The sequence below is a fragment of the Ambystoma mexicanum genome, chromosome 13, assembly GCF_040938575.1.
Source record: "Ambystoma mexicanum isolate Mex_15411 chromosome 13, UKY_AmexF1_1, whole genome shotgun sequence".
Lineage (NCBI taxonomy): Eukaryota > Metazoa > Chordata > Amphibia > Caudata > Ambystomatidae > Ambystoma > Ambystoma mexicanum.
The window spans coordinates 492,331,210-492,356,328 of NC_090938.1; the positions used below are offsets into that span (position 1 = coordinate 492,331,210).

The 25,119-nt window shown below is 45.3% G+C and overlaps 1 protein-coding gene across 3 annotated transcripts in view; it reads right to left on the reverse strand.

The window, feature by feature from the left end:
• Positions 1-25,119, reverse strand: part of TLK2 (tousled like kinase 2) — a 2,257,819-nt gene that overhangs the window by 2,049,634 nt on the left and 183,066 nt on the right. For all 3 annotated transcript variants that reach the window (XM_069634151.1, XM_069634152.1, XM_069634150.1), the window contains exon 2: positions 22,189-22,274. In XM_069634151.1, coding sequence (XP_069490252.1) covers positions 22,189-22,269 — 81 coding nt within the window. In that variant the 5' untranslated portion in view covers positions 22,270-22,274. The remainder of the gene's footprint in view (positions 1-22,188; positions 22,275-25,119) is intronic.

A 25,119-nucleotide genomic window follows, 5' to 3' on the forward strand; every position in this document is an offset into this window, starting at 1 on the left:
TGCAGAAGCCATCATGTGAAGCAGATGCATGGTCTTTCTGACTTCTCTGCCAACTGGCAACGTAACAAGAATCTTGCTAAGTAGGTTTGGAACCCTCTCTTTGGAGGGGAAGACTAGTGCAAACTGTGTTGATAATGGGCCCTAGAAATCGTTTATCCTGGCTTAGGACTATGCAGGATTTTTTCTCGTTGATCGAGAACCGTATTCTACATAAAATGGGCTTGAACATTCCTGCAAGATACATCTGGGTTTTCCCATTTTATTAGGCGGTCATCCAGATAAGGGTATAATGAGGTAGTCAATCAAAATATACTTTATTCCGGTATACAGATAAAAATAAATACATTCACAAAATACTGTTCATATCTGTCAATTTATAGTTCCGATGGCATTTCATAGTTACTTAGATTTCATTAAAACCATCTGAGTAACATCTTGCAATTACCTAGAATTCAATAAAACCATCTAATTGACATTTCATGGTTGCATAGAATAATAAAAACCTCTGGATAATTTAGGCTAACATATTCAATGTTGCTTTCCTCCTTCTCCATGCCCTAGATAGGTAATTTTTAGCAAACACTGCATACTGATACAAAGAGCTCTTACATATTGCTAGTGCATCAGCCAGCAGTCTCACTCCATTATTCTTAATGCAGTATTTCAAATTGTTTAGTCAAATATTTTCTATAACCAGGAGGGTAGATAAACAAATGCTGAAGGGATTCATAGACACCATCACAAATCACTCCCTGTTTTAAACCATGAGTTTGTTTGTGGCGATAGCGGGAGGATATTCAGTCTCATTTTCATGTATAAGGGACGAGCATGAAGGGATTTTATACTCCTAATATAACTCTCAAAGTCAAAGGATGTCTTTTCCATCAAGTAGTTCCAACCTATGGCAGAAGTCAAGCAATGTATGACCTAAGCATGAGTCCATTCGCTGTAAGCATCCTTAATGACCAATCTACTATTGGCCTGAAGCAAACTTGGGTTGAAACAAAAATAGTCCAGTTCAGGCTGGTAGAATAATGACCTAATGTCCTAGACTTCTGTGGCCCCTTAATTCAGTGCCATAAAGGCTGCACCCACAGCCTGAGTTCTAGACACCAATGCGGGGATAACAATGTAGTTGCTAAATGTCTTTGCGGCACTTAGAGCGGGGGCATGCAGCTTTTGGAAAGAGTGGCTTTATCAATATGCTTATACCACTTTCCAATAGTGCTAAATCTAAAACCCTGACCGTCAAATGACATTACCTAATCTATTGGGGCATTTCCTATTGATATTGTTTGGTTTGCGTGTTTTTTCATTTTTTTCCCCAAAAAGCATGGACTTCATTTTAGATGGATTAGTAGTAAGGACTCTCCCATAAAAACTTTTTATAAATTGTCATACAAGCTTAGAGGCACCACTGGACGTGCGCGGGAGGTAAAAACGGCATTATCTGCAAATATAAGGATATTGATTTTTTTACCTCCCAGTTTTGGGGAATCAGCATAACCAATTGGAAAACTGTTCACAATGTGGGATAGTAGCGCCAGGATCATAGATTCTAGAAGCTGTCAGTTTTCTGGAGGCATTGGTCTACTGTTTAGGGGTAGGTTGCAATGTTTTGAGATGAATTTGACACAATATTTCCCCGAGCTACGGTGGACAAGACCCAGTTGTCGGACGTTATCTCCTCCCATGCGTGGGCATATGAGATTCTTCAACTCCCTATCCAGGTAACATGGAGGGAGCGTAAACCAGGGCATCACTGCTTAGCGACAGAGGCTACTCCTCTGGGGGTTTGAGCACTTCTACTGCTTCTTCGCCACCAAATATTTCTTTGGAATCCAGATGGTGTTGGATTATACTGGCTTTGGTATTAAAACAAACTGCATGAATTGTTGCATAGGTGGACTAAGATGCTGTCCTGTGGAAACCTTGGATGTGAAAACTACGTTGATTGGTGGGAAACCCCCTCTGTTGATAGGGTTTACCTGCGATCTGACCCAGCAAGTTGATCGTTTCACAATCTTTTTTGGCATTCTCGTCTTCAAAGACTCATCTACAGTTTCCTCAAAATAAATGTTTTCTCCACTCGCATGTCTAGGAGAGTATCCTGTGTTTCAGGTCAGAGCCCCGACCCTCGCAGCCACGCATGTCTTAATGATGGTCCTTTCAGCAATCAGCCTGCTCGCAGTTTCAGCAGAATCAAGGGCATTCTTTATACATGTATTAGCGGAATGTATGCCTTCCTGCAGAACCTTTAATATTTTGGTCTTTGAATGGTTCTTGGACCTCCTTAACTAGCTCATCTATCTGATCCCCATTGTGCTCTGTTATAACTGGCCATTAGAGCGGAATCATTAGCAAATTGTCTCTCGTGTACGGCGGACATGGCTACCTTCTTCCCCAGAGCATTTATCATCTTGCGCTCATCAGTTGGGGACTAGATACACACCAGAGGAGTTATTTAACATGGATGAAGGTACTACAAATGAAATAAATGTACCAAAGTTATGAAAACCTAGAGTAACAAAAAAGAAATACCTAGGTTGGCTGATTTCATCTATTTGGGGGGTTTGCCTTTGATCAAACCTGATGGGGATGCACCATTTAAAGACAGGCATCCAGAACTAAACCGGTTCTGGGTGGTATCACTCGTTTTACCAATTTGTGCAAGGAACAACCTATGGAAATTACTTTGAAGGTGTATACAAAGAAAGAAAAATTGATAGTTTTATATGGTACCTCCCATATGGGATTTCTCAAATCTCACAGTCTTACAAGTCAGAATTCTTTTATTTTAATACAAAAATAATAAAAATAATTTAAAACCAATATAAAAAAAATAAAAAAGAACTGTTGGGCCTTCCAAGATCGGCCCCCAATTTTAAAGCACACCTTGAAATTGTCATGTGGTACCTGGAACCTCCATCACTGGTTACGCATTTGATATAACTTGAACAAGATTCAACTGCATTCCATTGAGAGCAGTCCCCTCAAATGGAGGAGTGAAGTAATAACAAGAGATTGTCCTGCTAGCTGTGAGGATCTTCCTTACTTTGTTTTTTTGTCCCATTTACACAACTGTTCGGACCCGAACATCGACTGCGTGTTAATGAGACTGTGGTTTTTACCAATGTAGACCAGCAGTTTGTTTTTTGCTAGGTGACGAATCCCCATTGGTTGTCTGGTCTCCAATTATATTTGCAGCAAGCAATACTTTTTTTTAAACTTACATTTTTATTAAGGTTTTGTTACTGTCACAAGACCTTAAAATATACTGCACAACAAAGCACAAAAAATAAAAGTTTTCCCCACCCTTAAGTTTTCAAATGTTACTACAACGTCACTCTTATGATTACATAGTTATCCATAATATACAGACCAAGTTAATCGGCTACTTGTTTCTGTGCTCATTCGCTACATCCCCTTTGCCTAGTCATGCCAGAGGACCCTGGTGTTAGTTCGACCACTCATCATCAGCTCACACCACAGGGTAAAAACCCCCCCAGCCCCTCAATATATATTCGTTCTGAGCCACAGGGCATTGACGCCCAACTTCTCCTTTTGGGTCTGCCTTTCTCTGAAGCAACCAACTCTCTAGCAAATTGTTTACATTCCTCAACCTATGGATTGTCATAGCCCCACTTTCTTATCAGCTGGCCCCAGTCCTCCTGGAACAATTCTATATGGTCATTAACCAGTGCTGTCAGTTTCTCTATTGAAAACATGTTCCTAAGTTTATGTTCCCAGTCAGATCTCCCCGGAGTTTCCAGGGCCATCCACCCCTGGGCCACTGCCAGTCTCCCCACTCTGTACATTCCCTCCCACATCCTAGGGAATCAGAGGTCCTCCCTGCTGGCTGATGCAACCCCTAATAACATTTGAAGAGTGTCCATTGTTAGCTGTTCCCCAGTTGTCACTTTATCCAGCTAAAGAGGTTTCCCCAATAAACCTGGATCCTGGAGCAGTACCACCACATGTGGAATCTGGAACCTTTTTGTCCACATGCCCTGGGACCCAACAGGAAATCGCCATGATACATTTTAGAAAGCTTAAGTGGGTCCCTATGCCAGTCATGCAACATCTTGAAGTTGCGTTCCATAACCGCTGTGAACAAATTGCAATGAAATTTTACTTTATAGTTGTGTGAAGTTGAACTATGATTATGTTCTTACAAAATTAAAGGGTTTTATTACAGTTGATCAGCCTTTTGTTTCCATCAGATTATTATTAGCTGAGTGGATTTTATCATTAATTTATAGTACATGATCAAAGTATGCATTTTTATTATATGTGGGAGTTTAATGTTTACATATGATTGTATTACTTGATGTGTTTTATTTAATGTATGGAAAGACATTTCCGAAAAAAACATGAATAGAAAATCTTTTCCCACCTATGTGGAAGGAAGGAATTTTCCCTAACACTAAGGGAAGGAGAAATGCTTCCAAAACTAGGTCTAGATGGCTTTTGAACCTTTTTTTTGTAAATCCTTTACCAAAAGAAAACTCTGAAATCCTTTATGCAACCTATGTAATTACATGTAGTAGGAATGAATTTCTCCAAACACTATGGCAAGGAAAAGTTTACAAATATGCCCAATGAGGGAAAAGACATGACACTGTTCTTCCCATCACCCTAGAGCATTGCGCATTATTGAAGTTAAGCTATATGCTAAGACCCTAGCCAACAGTCTTGATTTTACCATTCAATCAATGACTGGAATTTAAAAGGCTGTCTTTGTGGGAGATAGGCCGGCCTCCGGCAATACACAGAGAATGATGGATTTGATGGACATTGCCCACAGAACATTTAGTCCTACCATTCTTAGCCGTTAAGGAATTTTCTTCTTTTTAACGTATGTAATTCAATTCATGGTCAGGATACATACATGGCTCCCCGAAAAGGGCTCTTTAAAATACACAGGTCAATCAGTAAGAACGGGCCATATAAAATCCTGCCAAGTGCAATTAAAGGACAGTGAACAATTTATTAATGCATTCTTTGCATTGTATAAGCTTGCCTGGGAGACGAACGTTGACAAGAAGAACCTTCCAGGAATGTTTGTTGTTTCTGCTGTTCACATTGTCAGTGGAATCCCTTGCAGTTAAGATTAGAGTCCAATATTTCATCTGGGGTATTCACTATGAAGGTCTGACAAAAAAAAAAGAAAAACTTTTCAGATGACATACTGTCACTGCTGCCCTCCAGATATGCTGGACGACAACTCATGACCCCTCACCACCAACTATATAGTATAGGGATCATGGGAAGTGAAGACTAAAAGACCTGGAGGAACACAATAACTCATGATTTTGACAAAAGTGAAGCCCTTAATCTGAACCTTCCTGTAAATCTACAATCTCGTTTAGAGGGCTTATCCCAGTTTAGTTGGTCCAAAAGATAAAATCAGATGTCAAAGCATTTCAAGGACTCTGAAAATGTCTATTTAGTTTGGTTAGAGGGGATCTTCAATCTTGGAAGAAACAAGAAATGTTGTACTTTGTCCTAGTAGCCTCTAAAATAATATTTTACAGAGGTGTTTATAATTGTTTGAGACCCTACCCCCATTGCTGTACCAAATCTCGCTTTCAGGAATGTGATCTTATGTCCTTTATTTGAAACGGTTGTTGCATTGAATTTCTAGCATTGCAGAGGGTATTTAAGGACTAGGACTAGTCACTAGGCAAACCTTACCTCGTAGAAGGCCTGTCCATTGATACAGAAAACATGGGCTGATAAAAACGTATTTGAGAGTCTCCTCTGCCAATACATCCTTTTCATTACACTGTGTACATGTGGAGAGGTGAGAGCTTGTTAGTTCGCTCTCAACCATCTAACAAGAGAACAAGTCAGCCATAAGAAGGATTACAACAGGAATATTTAAGTTTGTGAACACTGCAAAGGATCTATTGGCAGAGGAGACACTCAAATATTTTATAATTGGGAAACCATAATGAAATTCAAAACTTAAAAGGGTTGGAGACAAATTAATTGAAAGTCGTGTGGTTAAAAAAAACATTAGAAACATTTTGCCTATATTGTGATCAACTGGTGAAGATTTTGTAATTTGTACAAGCCCTGAAGACGCTCATATCAGTAGTGATAAACTATAGCTACACCACTGTGAAACATGCATCAGCTAATAGGATAATAGTCATATTAGTTTTGTGTAAACTATTGCAAATATTTTCCTTCGGAGAAGTAGAAAATTCAATATGTAAAACATTCTTTGAAAACTCTGTACCAAATAAGGTGTGCAAACAAGATTAGTAACATGTATTATAAAAGGCCTTCAGCCCAAGTCAAGGTTGATGTCTAGTTTGGACTCTGATGGAGACCAATGATGGTTGACTATCAAATCGTTGGCATGAGCTCCCGACCCTGTGAGTGAGGCACCTGTAACTACCATCATCTCCGGCCATGGTTGCCAAAAAGGTTCTCCCTTCACAATATTGCCCTTGCAGGACCACCACAGAAGATCGTGTGCAACCCTGTTTGGAACCTGATCTAGGTATGAGATCTTGCCTGAGAATTGAGACCACTGCGTCCTGAGGGCACATTGAATGGATCTCATTCTCAGGCGAGCCTCTGGCACCGGGAAAATGCCAGATGCAGGAGGCCAAGCAAACTCAAAGTCAAAGGCCGGAAGACGCTGGGAATTTGGTGTCCATCTGCAGAATGTGTTGAGCTCTCACCTCAGGTGGCAAGTCGTTTCCCAAGGATGCATCCAGGACCGCTCCGATGAATTGGAGTCTTTGTGATGGTATCATGTTGGACTTCTTGTATTTGAGGGAGAAGCCCAGTATGTGGAGAGAATGGCCGGTTATGCTGAGATGTTCCAGGGCCTGTTCGGGAGAACAAGCCCTGATCAGCCAATGGTCGAGGTGGGGGTAGATGTGAATCCCTCCTCTCCAGACACTCGCTGCCACCGCCACCATTAACTTGGTGAAAACCCTTGGGGCGGAGGTCATGGCAGGATGGCAGAACTGAAAACCGATAATGAGAATTGCCAACTACGAACCTCAGGTACTTTCTGTGCTCATGATGGATCGGAACATGAAAGTAAGCGTCCTGAAGGTCCAATGACATCATTCAATCCTGGAGCTGGAGGGCTGAAGGATCTGAGAAAGTGTGACCATTTTGAACATGTCCTTCCTGAGGAACTTGTTCAAGCGCCTCAAGTACAAAATCGGTCTCAATCCTTTGTCCTTCTTGGGGATTAGGAAACAGGGTGTCATGGTGCGTGCTCCGAAACCCCTGGAGCTGTTGGGCCCCAACCCAGTCCCCGTCACCCAGAAGGACTTGTCAGGCCCCAAGGAAGTGCCCCAGAGCCACATGGACTCAGTCCTGGCGCCATGCTCATGAAATGTGCTGAATTTATGGAACTACTTAATCTGCCTAGTGAGGCTGAGCCTTCTGTATATCCACGGTGTGGCAGAGGGACTACTTTTCCTGACAGAGAGGGTGTGGTAAAGGGACTACTTTACCTGGAACTACTTGCAAGGCTATTTAAGCCACACCCTGCAGGCAGAACACGCTTCGCTTTATTCTACACTCCTGCAGCGTAACGCTCACCGTGTCTGCTCTGTCCTCGAGTTTCTACTGCCACGCCCGGCTGAGATTTCCATCCATCGGTGCCTGGAAGAAGAAAAGGAGAACAGGTGTTACTACAGCGACAAAGGCCTTATCTGCAATTCCGTCCATCGGTTCCATCTCCAGCTGGTCTTCCGACCGCCGCTCCCGTTGGAAAAGGACTTCTGCGCAGGCATCCAATACTCACCCGGGATTCTGCATTCCTCCGGGTTACTTCAGAGTGGTTCTTCCATTCTTCATCTTGGGGCTGCGCGTCGCCTGCAAAAAGGGAACAGAAAACAGCAGGTTAGTCGCACACAATACAAAAACGAACAATTGTTAAGCCATCCAGCGCCACTCATCCGCGCTCATACTCACCTGGAGACAACCAGTTCAGCATCCTAAGAGTCAATTCTTCTTCTAACCTTCCGTACGAGACCGCATCTGCAAGAAAGACAAAACACGTTTAAACCTTGGAACAATAAGACTTTGAGCATCTATACCAAGCTGTCATTGGGATAGAGACTTATCTGATTAATCCAAGCATTCCCGAAACACAACAACAGACACTCAGGAACAGTGAAGTAACTGTACCCAGAGAAAAACTGAGCCTACTGCGCCCCTGCTGAAGGTCAAGCAGGACGGAGAGCCTACCTCACCAAACTCAAAGGTGAGCAGGAGAGGAGTCGGCATCAGGAGGTTACAGGAAGCGGGACCAACCCAACCCACTCATTAGCTAACATCTTGTTTCAACATTGCAGGCTAACGCCTCCTGAGGAGATAACAGGGGAGAGGACACCATCATACCATCAAAACTATGCCAGTACAAATATCGGTCATACGACTACGTGCTGCGCCCCCGTGGAGACCAGGTGAGCGTGACACAGGGAGAGTGCCACCCTTTGTTCCTCTCGGTCACAGGTACTGGTTCTATAGCAACTTTCTCTAGCAGGCTCAACATTTCCTGCACAACGAAAGGGTCTGGAACTGTGAAAGAGTGGCCCTCCGGTGGATGGTGCCCAGGCCTCTTTAGAAAGGGGAGACAGTAACCTGGGCTACTGTTTCCAACGCCCATGCATCTCAAGTAATGCCTCGCCATTCTTGCAGATGCAGTGAGCATCTGCCTCCCACCAGGGTCTTGTGTGTTAAGGCCTCAAAGGTTTTGAGGCGGCTGATGCAGCGGCTGATGGTAAAATAGCCGTTGCTTGGGCGGCTTTGCACCTCTCCCTTGTCCACCATGAGGGAATCTTCTCTGTTGCCTTTGACTCGCCAGTCCTATCACCCTTCCAAGTGAGGAGTAGAAGCGAAAGGACTTACCTCTCCAAGATGATCCACTGGAATGAGAGGGTTGTAGCTGTGTGACTGCGGCTCCAAGGGATTTGGACGCTGCCTTTGAGGTCTGCAGCTTCTCTAAACTTTTGTCAGCTTTGTTCCCAAACAGCTGTGTGCCATCAAAGGGCATGTTGAGGAGCCTGGACTGCACGTCCAGTGCAAAACCTGGCTCTCAACCACGCAAATCTGCGAATTACTGTGCTTGCCGCCATGACTCTGAAGATGCTGTCAGCTGAGTCCAATCCTGATTGTAGAGACTCGCACATAGCCTCCTTGCAGTCTCTTACAATGCTCAGGAAGACGTCCCTCTCTTCCCCTTCGGGAATACGGTCAGCCGCCATAGCTACACAGTCCCACAGGGTGAATGTGTATTTTGCTAAAGCGCAGGTGGCATTTGCAGACTTGAGCGCCATGCTTCAGACAGAAAATACGTATCTTGCCCAAGCATCAAGCCTGTTACGAGGTAGATATCGCTGCCAGAAAAATAGATTTCAGGCGTTGAGCATTTTGACAGATAGCTAGGGTTGCTTCTAGATGGCCTGTATTTCTTGGTGAGGGTTTTATTCACTGCTGGGCTCGACTCAGGAACCTCCCAATTTGCCATAACCCGTTTCTGGAGGGCTACACGAAAAAGAAGTATGGGATCTTTTTGTGGACCTTTATCCAGAATATCTGTTAGGTCGTCTTGCTCAAACGGTGGAGCAAGTCTGCTACATCCCAGAAAGTCAATTACTCTAGTCATAAGGTGCCTATAAGAGACATCAGCATGGTCTGCTGGGTCTGGCTTGCCAAATTCCATCTCATGTGAAGTGTCAACCCCACTAGCTTATTGCAAATTTTCATATAAATCCTTTAGCCTGGATTCTTCTGAAACAAGGCTTTCTCGGACATTAGGTGTTGCCAAATCCAATCCAAATGGTGGAGTATCGTGGTCTGAGGATTCGTAATCCTCATAAATTGAAGATAAAGACTTAAAGAAATCTTTCTTTGGTAGAGATTTGTAAGATTTCTGAATTTCCTTAGGCTAAGACGGTAAAGGTGTCGAGGGTTTCGCCAAAGGTGTCGATTTCGACATGAACTGAGTTGATGAATTTGTCGCTGATGGCGTCGCCGCTAAAGGCGTCCTTCGTTCAACAACTTTTTTCCATCAATCTTGTCTTCAACGGAGCCCTCGAATCGAAAGAGTCTTCGACGTTTTCTCATTGTGTCGAAATCTCAAAGGATCTCGAGGGGTCTTCGGCTTAAGTTCCTGTTAGGGGAGTTTTCCTAAAGTCCTAATGGCAGTAAGACTTTAGTAAGATATCCCGGTGGTTTTGAGATCTCCAACTCTTAGTATCAGTCTGCACTAGCTCAGAACCTTGGCAGCGTGGCAGAGCAGTCAGGCTTATCTTAAGAGGAAGATGTGAGCTGCAGGTAAGTACTCTGAATCTTAGGCACAACAAAGGACACACTTACACATATAGTCATATAAAGGGTATGTGTTATATTTACAGCAGAATCACTTTAAAAACTTGCAGACGTTTACGGTAAAACACTTAGTAATACTAGATAATACACGTCAAAGGGCACTTTCACTTTTGTGTTTGTTTGCGGTTACATTTGTAGCAACGTTAGAAAGGGAAAAGACAAGATCATATTTGCACACTCGTGAGGTTTTCAACATGTCATCCGGTAAAGCATTTTGCCTGAAAACACAGAGGAAAGTCACTTAAAGGGAGGAAAATAATTGGTTAGTGCAACATGAGCTTAGTTCAAGGTTCTAGAGACAGTTTCTTTGCCTGGCAAGTCTTTTATGTACAAAAATGCAACCCTAGCTAAAGGCAGTTCAGAGAGGGCTTGAAGTCTTCACAAACAGTGAATAATGAAGTGTTCCTACGGATTTCTTCCAGTGTCTAAAGTTATTTAAAGAAAGCAACTAACAAAGGAGACCTAAAAACAGACTTGAGAAGGGGACACAAGCAGCAGCTTGGGTCAGAGGTTACCCTGGACACCTCTATGTGCACTCCAACGCTCGAGCCACTTCTTGGAATCAGGTAAGCAATACCTTTTTCCCCACAGTACGTTTGGTTTTAATGAAGTGTCAGTGTTGGCTCCTCCGCGATGTGGCAGCTCTGGACCAGACCTCCGAATTCCTTGGTCTGGTGACAAAAGGCAGGACAATGGATGGTGTCTCTAAGCAGCAGTCTTGAGGGAGGACCTGTAGCACGACTTTCAATAACTTCTTGGTTCACTCTGCAGTTTTGGTGCCTTTCAGGCAGCACCAACAAAAGACACAGATTGCCCGGTCAATCTTCTTTGCTTCCTGCAGTCCCACACTGTGGTGAGGGGGTCTGGGCGGGTTGGATCGGATCTCTGGAGTGTCCTTACGGGCTCAGCACAGATTTGGACGGATTCAGCCTTTCCTTGATGATGCACTCGAAATGGGCAGCAGGTCTCCTGGTTTTGGGGTTCTGCAGCTCTGGAAGCTCCTATGAACTGGGGACAAGGCTCGTTTCCAAGTACATCTTGTGATTGGTTGTACCCACCAGCCAAAGGGAAGGAGTTGCCCTCTTTGGAGCTCTTCTGTCGCAGACAAAAATGGGTCAGGACAGCAATGGTCGCTTCACAGTCTTGCAAAGGGTCTGCAGGCGTCTCTGGTCGCCTTCTTCTCTGCGCTCTCTCAGCATTTTACAGAAAGGGGTGTTTCGCTGTCCAATCAGGACAGCCAGACACTCTGTGGGAGCTGGACCTATTCAGGCACTCTGGCAGACAAAGGACAGGGGGATGGAAAACTCCTACCCCACTTCCTGTCTGCCCAGACACACTGGAGCCTAGGCGGGGGTACCTACTGGATCCTGCCAAAAGCAAAACACACACAGACCTCATGCTTCCAATGGTAGAAGGGCAAACAAAGAACCACCGCGCTAGTAATGGTGAAAAAAGAAGGGAGGCCCAAAGGTTGTACTTGGGTGCCCCTATTGTGCACTACCGAGGCTATGGACATAGCCTGCTATATAACAAAATCACAATAGTTGGTAGAAAATGTCTACTGCCACAAGCCATCACTAGAAGATTGTCTAGGTGACTAAAAGGTCACAGGAGAAGAGAGAAGGGGGATACTAAGTGTCCCATTGGCACTCCGCTGAAGGTGGGGTGTGCCAATCTCTGAGTCGAAAGAGTTTTGGGAGAGACACCAAGTATCTCTATATCCTCAAGAACTGTAGTTACTTAAGGATATAGAAAAAGAATCTTAAAGGAGGACCCTAAGGGTCCCCACCAACACTGCCCATAAGGAGCTGTGTGTTGCAGTAGTAAAACACAGATGCGCTATGGAGCAGACAGGCTCCATAGTACAGGTAGAGTACAAAGAATAGAGTTCCAAAAGACAGAACCCACAAGAATGAATTAGTGGAAAAAAACTCATTCAGGATTAAAAGAAAATGTTCCAGCAGTCCAGCAAGGAGCGGGGATGAAGCAAAATAATGATAAATCTCCCTAACACTCCCGGGCTCGAGGGCGCGTGGAATGTAGCCTTAGGCCTTTCATTGTCTGCCTTAGGTGGCACGACAGGAGAATGGCATTTTACCTTCTCCTTCCAGGGCGTCGGGATCAGAGCCTCTTTGTCTGAAATGTTCCCACTCAGCTGGAGTAGAGTATTTATTTGGACAGGTTATACTTCTCTCCGGAGAAGAAGCAGATGAACTCGAAGAGGGTGACTTTGTAATGCCTTTTCTTCGACTTCCTCAGACATAACGAGGAACGGTGGAACCCGCTCCTGGAGCGTGAGCATTTATTTTCCCTTTTCCTTTACCTTTTTCTTCGAGGAGAGTCACCTCTCGACTAGTTGGATGATCGCTTTTTCGATGGAGTCATCGAAGGTGATTTAGTAGGGGGCCTATCCGCTGCTAGTTTCCCTTTACGCTCTTTCAGAGCCTTATCGGTCATAGACCGACATGATTCACAGTCAGCTGTCCTATGCTTGACGCCAAGGCCCCACAGACACACCCAATGGGGGTCCGTGAGGGACATCTGGGCACTGCAGTTGTAGCACTTTCTGAAGCCGGTCTTCTGGGTTGAAGGTGCTGAAGACGAGGCTGTCGCACCCGAACCAAGTTTTCTCACAAAAAACGGAAGCCCGCCGTAATTCTAGGAAGCGTTAGCTATCGCGTAAAAATGGAACTGAAGCCAACGGATGCTGCGCAGGCTATATATGGGATACATTACTCACCGTAATCGTATTTCTGATGCTTGTATCTGCTTAGATTCACATGCTGTGCATAGGCCGACATCTAGTGGAAGCTGCGGAGTATTACAGTTTGTTTTTCGAAACTCGAAAATGGGCGTCGACACAGGGCGTGCCAGTAATACTATCCCTAGTGTGACGTCTACTGTACCCAAGATCCCTCACACATCTAGGATCCTCAGATTGTATTTTTTCTGACATGAGGTAGCATGAGGAGTAGCGCGAGTACAGATAATCCAAGCAGATAGACAGAAAGGTAAGACTACAAGCAATCATGCGCCTTCTCTCAGAGGGGAGGAAGGGTGGGTCGCATGTGAATCTAAGCAGATACAAGCATCAGAAATACGATTACGGTGAGTAATGTATCCCTTCTGAGGCTTGTGGGATCTGCTTAGATCACATGCTGTGCATAGATTAGCGAGCAGTACCTGAAGAAGGAGGTGGGATGTGAGAAGGGTCATGAGCAAATAAGTGTCTTAGAACCGCTTGTCCCACTTGGGTATCTGTCTTGGAATGAGTGTCAATGCAGTAGTGCTAAGGAAAAGTGTGAATAGAGCTCCAAGTAGCTGCTTTGCAAATGGTGTCAAGGGGGACATTTGCAATGAAAGCCAGAGTGGCCCCAATGCCTCTTGTAGAGTGGGCTCTTGGCGTGAAAGGCAGAGTCTTTTCAGAGAGTGAGTAACACAGCTGGATATTATTATTTATTATTATTTATTCGCATTTGTTAAGCGCACATCAGACCGAAGGCATCGTGGCGCTAGTTACAGTGTTGCTTATACTTGGTTACATACAATTCATGTCCGTGCGGTTACATTGGACGAGATATACTTTTTTTTACAGACATGCAAGATCAGCATAAAGACACGTCAGAATGGGGTTAGTTGAAAAGGGTAGTTTTTAGCTTTTTTCGGAAAAGGAGGAGAGAAGCATCAGCTCTGAGGTCCGTAGGTAGGGAATTCCAGAGCTTAGGTGCCAGGAAGGGGAAGCCTATGCCTCCTGCTTTGGTTCTGTTGATGTGAGGTATTGCTAGTTGGTTTGTGTATTGAGCTCTTCTTGGTCTTGTGGATTGATATTTACCCATCGTGTCAGATAGGTAAGAGGGAGCTGTGAGGTTGATGCATTTATGGGTGGTTGTGAGAATTTTGAAGGAGATCTGGTCTTTGACTGGGAGCCAGTGAGCTGCCTTTCTGGCTTGTGTGATGTGTTCTCTTTTTGGTATGCTAAGGGCTGCTCTGAGGGCGTTGTTTTGGGTTGTTTGGAGCCTAGATAGGTTTTTTTGGGAGGTGCCGGCTAGGAGCGCATTACAATAGTCTAGTTTAGCTCCTATAGTTGCTCGGGCGATGGAGAGGCAGCCCTCCTTGGTTAGGAAAGGTTATATTGCATTAATGAGTTTAGTACTCAGTGCTGCGGCCGAGACTATGGCGCTGACTTGTTTGTCCATGGATAGTGTTGCGTCTATGTGAACCCCCAGTGTTTTGACTGAGGATAGGACTGGGATGATACAATTATCTATATTGAAGTTGGTGTACAGTGGGTTGAGGTTGGAGAGGGTAGATTTCTGTCCTAGAATGAGGATTTCGGTCTTGTCCCCGTTCAAGCAGAGGCCGTTAGTAGCCATCCATGCTTGTATAGTAGAGTAGATTTGCTGAAGGGTAGAGGCGTCTTGGTGATAATTCCCTGTCAGGGGGAGGAGAACCTGCGTGTCGTCGGCGTAGTTTGTGTAGGTGATTCCCAGCGAATCTGGTTTCTCAAATAGTGGTTTCGTGAAAAGATTGTAGAGCTTGGGGGCGGTACAGGAACCTTGTGGCACACCACAGTGGATGATGGAGGGTGCTGCATGTGCTATGTTGGAGAACACTTTCATCGCTCTTCCCTCTAAGAATGATGTTACCCAGGATGCTGCGTCCTTTGAGAAGTGTGCGGCATGTGTCAGGTGACTGGTAAGGGTAGTGTGGTCTACCAGGTCAAATGCAGCTGAAAGGTCAAGGAGAAGGAGGAGGGCGGGCTTGCTTTTGTCTAGGATGTTGGTAATTTCGTTTTTTAAGTCTAAAAGGGCGGTTTCAGTTCCGTGTCCCTTGCGGAACCCAGATTGTCGTTTACCTAGGATTGCGTTCGATTCAAGGTAAAATTGAATCTGTTTGTGGGCGGCCTTGTCAAGTAGTTTCAGGAGGAACGGGACTGTGGTTATGGGTCGGTAGCTATTGGGGTTAGCAGGGTCTAGCGTGGGTTTTTTTTAGGAGGGGGCGTACCCAGGCCTCTTTGAGGCTGTCCGGGACTATGCCCGTTTTGAAGGATGCATTGATGAAGGCTGTGAGAAGAGGGGCGAGTGGTTCTGCGCAGTCTTTGATGACTTTAGGGGGGCATATATCACCCTTACATTGTGAGGGTTTGAGACGTCTGAGAATGTCAGTGACCTCAGTTTCGGAGATTTCGGTAAATGCAAATTTGGGCACTTTTCCTGAATTTCACTGACCCTTCTTATAGAAGTAATAGCTACTAAGAAGGCCGTTTTATAAGTCAGGTGTTTGAGACTGCTTTTATGCATGGGCTCGAAAGGGGGGCCCATGAGCTTAGATAGCACCAAATTAAGGTCCCACCCTGGTTGTGGGTTTGAAATAGGAGGGTGAAGTCTCTTTACTCCTTCCATGAAGGCTTTAACCACTGGTACTTTCCACCACGAGACCCTGTTATGGGAAGTGGTGTATGCCGACAGGGCTGCCAGGTGTACTTTCAGTGAGTTAAAAACCAGTCCTGCATCCAGCAGGTGGAGCATATATGTAACAATAGTGGAAGGAGTGCAATCAACTGGGTTGATTTGTTTACTCTGGCACCAGATAACAAATCTCTTCCACTTGTCAAAGTAGCAGTGCCTTGTGTTTGGTTTCCTAGATTCCTTTAGGATGTCCATACACCTCTGTGGTAAATTGAGATGTCCAAACTCTATGACCTCAGGAGCCATGCTGCCAGGTTCATTGAGTTGGGTTGCTGATCCACTGTTTGACCTTGGTGCTGGGACAGTAGGTTGTACCAGGCCGGAAGTTTGATGGGTTCGCACACCGCCAGCCTGCGTAAGTGTGGGAACCACGGTTGTCTTGCCCACATGGGAGCAACTAGGACGAGCGTCATCGACTCTCTGTTCATCTTGTTGACCACCTTCCTGATGAGAGAAGTTGGTGGAAAAGCGCACGTAAACATCCCTGACCAGTTCATCCACAGGGCGTTCCCCTGAGAGTCTGGTTGGGGGAACCTGGATGCAAATCCTGGCCATTGTCTGTTTTCGCTTGTGGCGAATAAGTCTATAGTGGGGAAATCCCACTGAGAGAAGATATCTTCTACGACCTCTCTGTGTAGAACCCATTCGTGTTCCTCTGGGAGGGAGTCTCTGCTCAGAGCATCCGCTAGGGAATGGAGCTCCCCTGGAACATGTTGTGATGACAGGAAGATGTTCCGTCTGAGTGCCCATATCCAGGTTTTCTGGGCAAGCTTGGACAGATTTGGCGAACGAGTCCCTCCTTCCTTGTTCAGGTAGAACATGGCTGTCGTGCTGTCCGTCCGCATTTGCACTGACAGGTTTAGTAGGTGGGGCTCGAACGCTTGAAGCGCTCTGAATACTGCCAGAAGCTCTAGCAGGTTGATGTGGTTCTTGGCCACTGAGGGAGACCAGAGACCCTGAGCTGTGTGGTGGAGATGGTGAGCTCCCCACCCCGTCAGGCATGCATCGGTACTGACTACTGCCTGTACTTCGGGATCGTAAAAGGGTTTCCCCTGTGCAAGATTCTCTCTTGTCCACCAGTGAAGGCTTTGTACCAGTATTGGCGAAACGACCACTAGATCGTCCCACTGACCACTCGCCTGAGACCACTGTTTCGCCAACCATTCCTGCATGGGACGCATGCGCAGGCGCGTGTGGGGGACCAGGTAAATACATGACGCCATCATGCCCAGCAAACGCATTGCTTTGCGTACCGTTATTTGGTGACCGGACTGATATTGCGGAATTTTCAGTAGTATATTCCGAATTCTTTCCTCTGAAGGAAATGTCAACCCCTCTTGAGTATCTAGGATTGCTCCTAGGAACTGTTTGGAGGTGCTTGGCGCCAGGCTTGACTTTTTCTCGTTGATTGAGAAGCCTAATTCGTGGAGGAGGTCGATAGGCCTTTGAATGTTTGTCCTGCAAATTACTGGGGTTTCCCCCGTTATGAGCCAGTCGTCCAGATAAGGGTACACCGGAATTGCCTCCCTGCGTAGGTGTGCAGCTGCCACCGCCAGTACCTTGGTGAATACCCTTGGTGCCAAAGCTATCCCGAAGGGCAGTACCTTGAACTGGTAGTGCCGACTGTCCACCTTGAAGCGCAAGTACCTTCTGTGCGCTGGGAACATGGAAATATGAAAATAGGCATCTTTCATATCCAAGGTTGCCATGTAATCCCCCTTTTTTAGGAGGGGGATTACCTCTTGTAGCGTAGTCATTCGAAACTTTTGGGGCTTGACATACTTGTTGGCAGGCCGTAAGTCCAATACTGGGCGCATTGTCAAATCTTTTTTTGGCACAAGGAAGTAAGTTGAATAAATACCCTTGTTTACCTGGTGTCCCGGGACGAGTTCTATCGCGTCCTTTGCTAGCAGATTGGCGATCTCCTCGAGGAGAATCTTCTGATGTTCTAAAGAGTGTACTCTTTGTAGTGGAGGATGGTTCCGGGGACGCTGCAGTAGTTCTATACAGTACCCTGCGGATACTGTTGACAGCACCCACCTGTCTGATGTGATCCCTTCCCAAGCCTGGGTGAAGTTGGAAATGCGTCCCCCTACTGGGGTTGCGTGAGAAGGGACCCTGAACTGAGCGTCACTGCTTTGGTGGAGGCATGCCGCCTCCTCTACTGGGGCTGCCTCTGCCTTTACCACGTCCTCTCCTATTACCCCTGCCGTAACCCTGGGTAGACTGTTGGCTGTTGTTGTTCCACTGTGTACCCTGCCCCTGGGAATAGTTTGATCCCCTCTGGGAATTTTAGCCGCGTGGGCGACGAAAATTTCCATTCACTCTCTGGTTAGGGGGTTTATTGGTTAGTTGGCTAAGGGACTTGAGTGTCTCATATTCGTCCTTGGCATTCTTCAGTGCGTTCTCGACCGCTTTACCAAACAGATCGGCTTCCACCGGTTTGTCCAACAATGATGCCTGGGTTTCTGCCTTAAAACCAGACTGCCGTAACCACGCATGTCTCTTGATAAAAGTACCTTCTGCTATCAATCTGCCTGCGTTGTCTGCGGCGTCAAAAGTTGCTTTTAAAATGCAACCAGACACGGCTCTACCCTCGGCTGAAATTCGTACTAACTGGCCCTTTAAGGGTTCTGGTGCAGAGCTATGAGTGCCGCGACTTCTTCCCACTGATGGCAGTTGTAGCTCGCCAACAGGGTGGTGGAGTTTGCAATCCTTGCCTGATAGGCGGACGTTGCGGCTACTTTCCTGCCGAAACCGTATAGTTTTTTGCTCTCCTTGTCTGGAGGAGCTTCTGACGATGACAAGGGTGTTCCAGCCCTCTTACGAGTGTTAGTGACAACCAGGGAGTCTGGCTTCAGATGTCCTCTTATATAGAGAGGGTCAGACTGGGCTGCCCTGAAAAGTTTTTCAACTCTGGGATTGACTGCTCTGGTGAGGTTCGGGTTCATCAGGGACGGGTCTATTCTTCGCTGAATAGATTTAAGGATAGGGATGGTCTGGGCAACAGGCCTCCTTTCTCCCACTAACTCCTCGGCGAAGTCCCTCTCCTCCTGGACACCGTGGGTGTCATTATGGAAATGTTCTGCTGCTCGTGCGAGAACCTCGTTCAGGAGGGGTTGATTATCGACAGGGGAGTCGGTAACAGGGGCTTCCTTTTCTACCGGGGAATCTACTCTGTAGGTTTCAGGGTCTTCCTCTTCCTCTTCTTGGTCCTCATCATTCCCATAGTAGCCCATCCCGGTTTGTTCTTCTACCATGGCAAATTCTTGGTCCTCACCAAAGGAAGTCTCTCCTTGATACTGTGAGTATGGCCGTGAGTATGGCTGTACATCGAAGGGGTCCGAAGACCTCATAGGTGTCTCAAACCAGGGCTTTTTACTCGGGGGGATAGGATCATTAGAGCCTGAGGGTGTAGACCCTTGTGGATTATATCAAAGGAAATGGTCTGGATTTTTATCATAAAAGTCTGCCAAAGAAGACATCCTTGACATGACCCTATCTATGTCATCATTCGACCATTCTTTGGAACTGGGAATGACTCTCTCAGAAAGTATAGGAGACTTATCCTGAGTAGACTTGCTGGTTTTAGAAATAGCAGCAGACTTGGGCTTGTCTGTCTGTTTAAGTAGAGTGTTTTACAGGTGTGGAAGAGTGCAGTGGTTCCGGAGGTTTTCGACACCTGGCGTCGAGGATCGGGGGTAGAGTCCCTCTCCTTCGAACGTGGGGCCGCGCTGATCTTGTCTGCGGGCTCCGACTCCTGGAGAGCGGCCTGGGGGTGGAAGTCGTCTTCGTCCTCCGACGATCGAACTTACGTTAGCTTAGGGAGCGAGGCACTCTTGGCAAGAGTGGATGATTGCCTGGAGACATGCGGCGATCTCGATCGAGAACGCCCAGAGGACACTGATTCGGACTGTTCTCTATGTGCCTCTTTCCAAGAACTCGACGTCGTCGAGTCTCGGTTGGACTTCGTGTGTTTTGTGTGAGTGGTGTGTGAAGCGCTTGTCGCCGGGGGTCTTCCCCATACCCGCCCTGTCGGACGACCTTCCGAGGTCGGGGACTTGCACTCGGCTGTCTTTAGACGCCGTAATGCCCTCGCCGTCCGAAAGCACGGCGTCGCTGCCATCGCTCAAGGCGCCCTCCGCAGCCATGGCCGCCTGCCTGGCGTGGTGGGCCCAACGCTTCGTCGAACGATCCTTAAGTGTCTTGGGTTTAAACCTACTACAAGCTCTGAGGTTCGCCTCGGGGTGGTCCCTCGGCAAGCAGAGATTGCACGTGGCGTACCTGTCGACCCAAGGTATTTTCGATTGCACTTGGGGCAGAATTGAAAAGGGGTACCCTCCATACGCACCTTGAGGCAGCGGGCTGGTAAGTGTAGGAAATGTATAAGATGTACCTATATACAAAGAGTGTAGAGTATGTCCAACCCCCCACTCTCCCTACTTGCAAGGCCGAGGCCAGAGGCCTTCCAAGGCCCAAATCTGTCGTGCAGCAGCCGACGGTCTAATTCTTCTCCAAGCTGGCGTCGAGTGTCGAAGTTCGACGTTGGGGTGGGGAAAGGATGTCAATTTATTGATATTTTAGCAAAAGTATGGCTAAGGCCAGGGGACTCCGCAAAATGCTTCCGACCAGTATGGCGGAAAAAAACAATCTGAGGATCCTAGACGCGTGAGGGATCTTGGGTACACTGGACGTCACACTAGGGATAGTATTACTGGCACGCCCTGTGTCGACGCCCATTTTCGAGTTTCGAAAAACAAACTGTAATACTCCGCAGCTTCCACTAGATGTCGGCCTATGCACAGCATGTGATCTAAGCAGATTCCACAAGCCTCAGAAATATATATATATACCAATGACATTCACTCCGGGATGGAAGACCTCGATGGACATCGAGTCGACCGCATCAACGCACAGCGTCCTTGCCGGGAAAAAAAGTCCAAAGCAGCTGAAGCTGAAAGATGTACCATAAAATGAGGAATACGTGGGAGGACACAATCCAATCGAATGCTAGAATATTCAGCCCCCAAGTTTAATAGCGACAATAAATTGATCAATGAGTTTAGGCACATCTTTAGATTGCTCAGAGTATAAAGGGGTCATATGCTCAACATATCGGCTTAAAATGGACAGGTCAATTTTCAAAGCCAATGCTTTGCAAATAAATTTGAAGGAAATTTTATTTCATGGACATTTGACGTGCGACAATCTCATGTCAGATATTACTGCAAATTCACAAATCACAGCAAGGGAATAAAATGAATGTCTGCTTATATTTATAATTTTCTAAGGATGTCTGAAGTGGGAACTGGGTAGTCAAACAGACCCTCTTAGACCCTCCCCCTTCTACAATGTTGGCTCCAGTGAGCAATTCCTCTGGTTACAAAATGAGACTGCCCACAAACCGGACACATTTTATCCTTGTGTGTCCAAATTACAATGTTCATATTCCGACGCTGCCTGAATGAGTATGTGTCGTTCATGCTTACAAACACTATAGTGTTATGGGGAGTGTTGTAAAAAAGTACACCAAGACCAGTGTGCATTATGTAATAACTGATTGAAGAAGGATTAAAAATGTCAGGTTGCAAGCAAATTGTCAGTCAAATAGTGACTCGCCACCTAAATTTTAAGGTTCTATGTTAATTCTTCGACCGTTTTTTATTTGGGGAATTGTCCCCCCCTCCACCGCCCCTATTATTTATCCGTATACACCAGCCCACACCGTATATGTCCTCCCCCCAATATATTTCGGTGTATTTTCAGCAAAAGTCGTTCGGCAAAAAGTGCCACGAATAAAAAAACAGGAACGTCGTGCCAATTTTACATATAGCACACAATGTCTTACTCTCAAAACGTCAATTACACTAGCCAAGTGGCGGATGCAAATTTTGAATCCTGATTCAAACATGCAACCATTTTATCAAAATCTACTTCACAAATATAAATAAAATATCTGTAGTCATTCTAATGTTTCCAAAATGTCATTTGACATGTGCAAAAGCAGCAAGGAACCCTCACTGGTACTATAATATACAATATATAGTCCATATATTGAATAGCTGTTTTTTCTGAGAATACACATGATGCGTTTCTCAAAATGTCGTTCCATCTTTGCGCTAAGAATAAAAACAATGATCAGCTCCTTCTGTGAGCACCAAGGCAATGTTTAATTTTGCTTGCTGGTCACAGATAGGTTTGTAGAGCTGCTAAAGCAAGCACATGTTACAGTATGCACGAGTAATGAGCAAATAATAAAATTATTAACGCAGTCATCAACCCTGCAGACTGATCCTCTGAGGGAAATGGTGATATCCAAGACCCAATAACAATGTAGCATATTCACCTTGGACACACCAGCTCCAGTAAACCTGGCTTCTAACAGTTCTTGCCGTCTTGGATCCAGGCTATGCAACTCTTCCATCATTTCCACTGTAGAGAAAATTGGAAAACAAGATTGAGGAAAAATTCATCAAGTCATATAATAAAAACAAAGCTTAAATATTAGCTGAAATGCTCAGAAACATTTGGATGGGAATCAATATTTGATTAGAATGTCTACGGGAGAATGACACTCAAGCTGCTCCTTTCTCAAATTCTCAAAGCTTCTCAAGCACTTGCCACTAGGTCAGTCACCGGGCCTTCTAACGAGGCGATAGAAAGGACTCTCACCTTAGGGTGGGAGGCCTAGCAGGATGGAAGCCAGGCCAGTCATACCCCAAAGGGGGTGCCAGCAGTTGAGAGGGCACTAATTCCTGTGCCCCTCCCCGCCAGGGCCTACTTATATAAAAGCACAGTACCAACTTGCATCATCACAGAGCTCCTGAATCAACTTCTTGCCAAGTTTTCTTTTCCTTTTCTATATACACAAGTAAGACTGATACAGTCTGGAGAGACCACCCAGAGAACACAGCAGCCCATCAGCACCCTAGGCAACCACTCTACAGCTTTCGGAGCTACAAAGTCAAGAAGAGAGAAAGCCAGCGAAAGAAGAACAGGCAGTTTTATGGAGCTTTCCTGGGCACCGCGCACCACTGCTCAGCACTAGAGCACGCTGCAGCCGACTTAGACCACCAAAGACTAACACAGCAGCAATCACTTAGCGACACTTAGATCTCGTGTTTTTTCATATTCTAGAACCAAGTGTTGTACGGACTATAGCTGTCTAGACACAGTCTGCATAATCTATTCTCAAGCCCAATATTTTCCCTGAAACTCAGAACCTCCACTACCAGTACAAAGTTAAATCGACATCTCATATCACATTCTACTCAGACACTGACATTTCAGGATGTACCATTTCTGTACCATTTCTGTAGCTTTTTTACATAGGTTTGAACTATCTACTCTAGCAAAGGCAGAGGATACATTTATGCATGCCATACCGATAGTTAATGAGAACCACTTAAATTGTCATATACCATTGACAGGATCGCTCTGTTCAACCAGGTGCCCAATTTCTTCCTGAATACTACTTGGAACTTGGACAACCTTCCAGTAGATATGGCACAATTCTACTTCTTTTAGCACAAGTGAAGCAAATATCTTGCTAGATGAGTGGAGTAGGGCAGTAGGATTATTACTAGGATTACCTTTATCACCCTTTTTTAAAGATGGGAGCAACATATGCTACAACACATAGATGGTAATGAGTGTTCATGATATTAGTAAACAAGAGCTTAAAGACTTGAGACCATCAATTAGCTTTGTATTTTAGAGTGATATTTGCAATACTTGCAGGTCCCGAGAATCTTGTAGTTTAGGATTTCACAATAAGGTCTTTTATAACTGATTTATCAATAGGTAATATCCCAATTTCTTTAAGGAATCCCAGTAAACATAAGAAAATCCATAAAGTCGTATGTTTTTAATACATAGAAATGCCCCCCCCCCGCTCCCCACCCCCGGTCTCTTGTGAAATTGTGTTTTGTCATAGCAACTAGAGCCCAAAGCCATCAGCATAGATTGGCCATCAGAAATATGTAATGGATGTTTGTAAGAAAGGAACAAATTCATAAGTTTCTGTTTTGAGCCCTATGTATGGACATTCAGGCCGTCCACTCCATACAGCAATTTTGGCGACCTCAAATTATAGTTCTCAAATCCCGCTAATGCACACAACTCATAAATGTGCCATTTCCTGCGTATCAAGTTTAAGAACTCTTTCATAGTATTATTTACAACATTCAAATGAATGGCAGGAAGAAAACAATCTGAGGACGTCGACGTGTGGAGGATCATGGGTACCGTACACGTAGCGTAGGGATAGTGTTTCAAGTATGGCCGCTGTTGACACCCATTTTTCGAATTAGAAAAAAATATGCAATACTCTGCAATTTAAGCAGATTCACACGCTCCAGAAACATTTTATCCAATGAGGGGCAAATACCACCTAGAGATGCTATAGACATAATCGATGGGTGAATAATTGCGCCTCATCACCAAGTCATCTTGATGTTTATTCCCAGAGCCATCATTCATAAATGTTAATCTGAGTAAACCCCAATAATGCATCATAGAATTTGAGTTTAGCCACCCTGGTCAAGGCCTTACTATAATTAGTCGCCTGATGTGCAGAATGGGCGATCAAACATCCAATGAGCAATAGCTATTCAAATCGCCAGTGACAGTTAGTTTATCGAGATGGCCCTCTGCATAACAGCAAGTCAAAATGTGATTACGTTAGCGGCTCAGAACATGCTACTGAAATATAGTAAACATTCATCAGCAAAATCTCATCCAATATCACTGAAGATTTCTATCGAATTCCGATGACCAATAAATTATTACTTGCAGCATCCAGATTCTGGGTTTTATTGCCCAGTGTGTTAAACCACCTGTTGATCTACCCACTGGACCTTGATTGGCTAGCTAGTTTAGCATAAGTACGAAAGTCCCAAGAAATAAAAGACTAACCAGTATCAAGTCCTGGAAATAAACCAGAATTGTCTAGGCTATGACTATTGCCTCTACAGAAGAGCTGCAGATGATTCTGGACTTTGGAGTACTTGAGAAGTCTTGCAGTGAGTGGTCTTCACCATTCGTCCCGGTACTGAAGCCTGACAATACCTGGCGCTTTTGCTTTCTTCCGGCGCCTCAAAGAACTCTCCCATTCGATGCTTACCTGATGCCTCGGACAGACTAGTATTTCTGGGCCTTGAGTAGAGTCCATGAACTATATTGTACCTTAGACCAAACAAAGGGAAATATGGCAGATTACCCTGGGAGGAAGAAGCAAAACCCAAGAACACCTTTTACCCTCCCCAGGGCTTTCTTC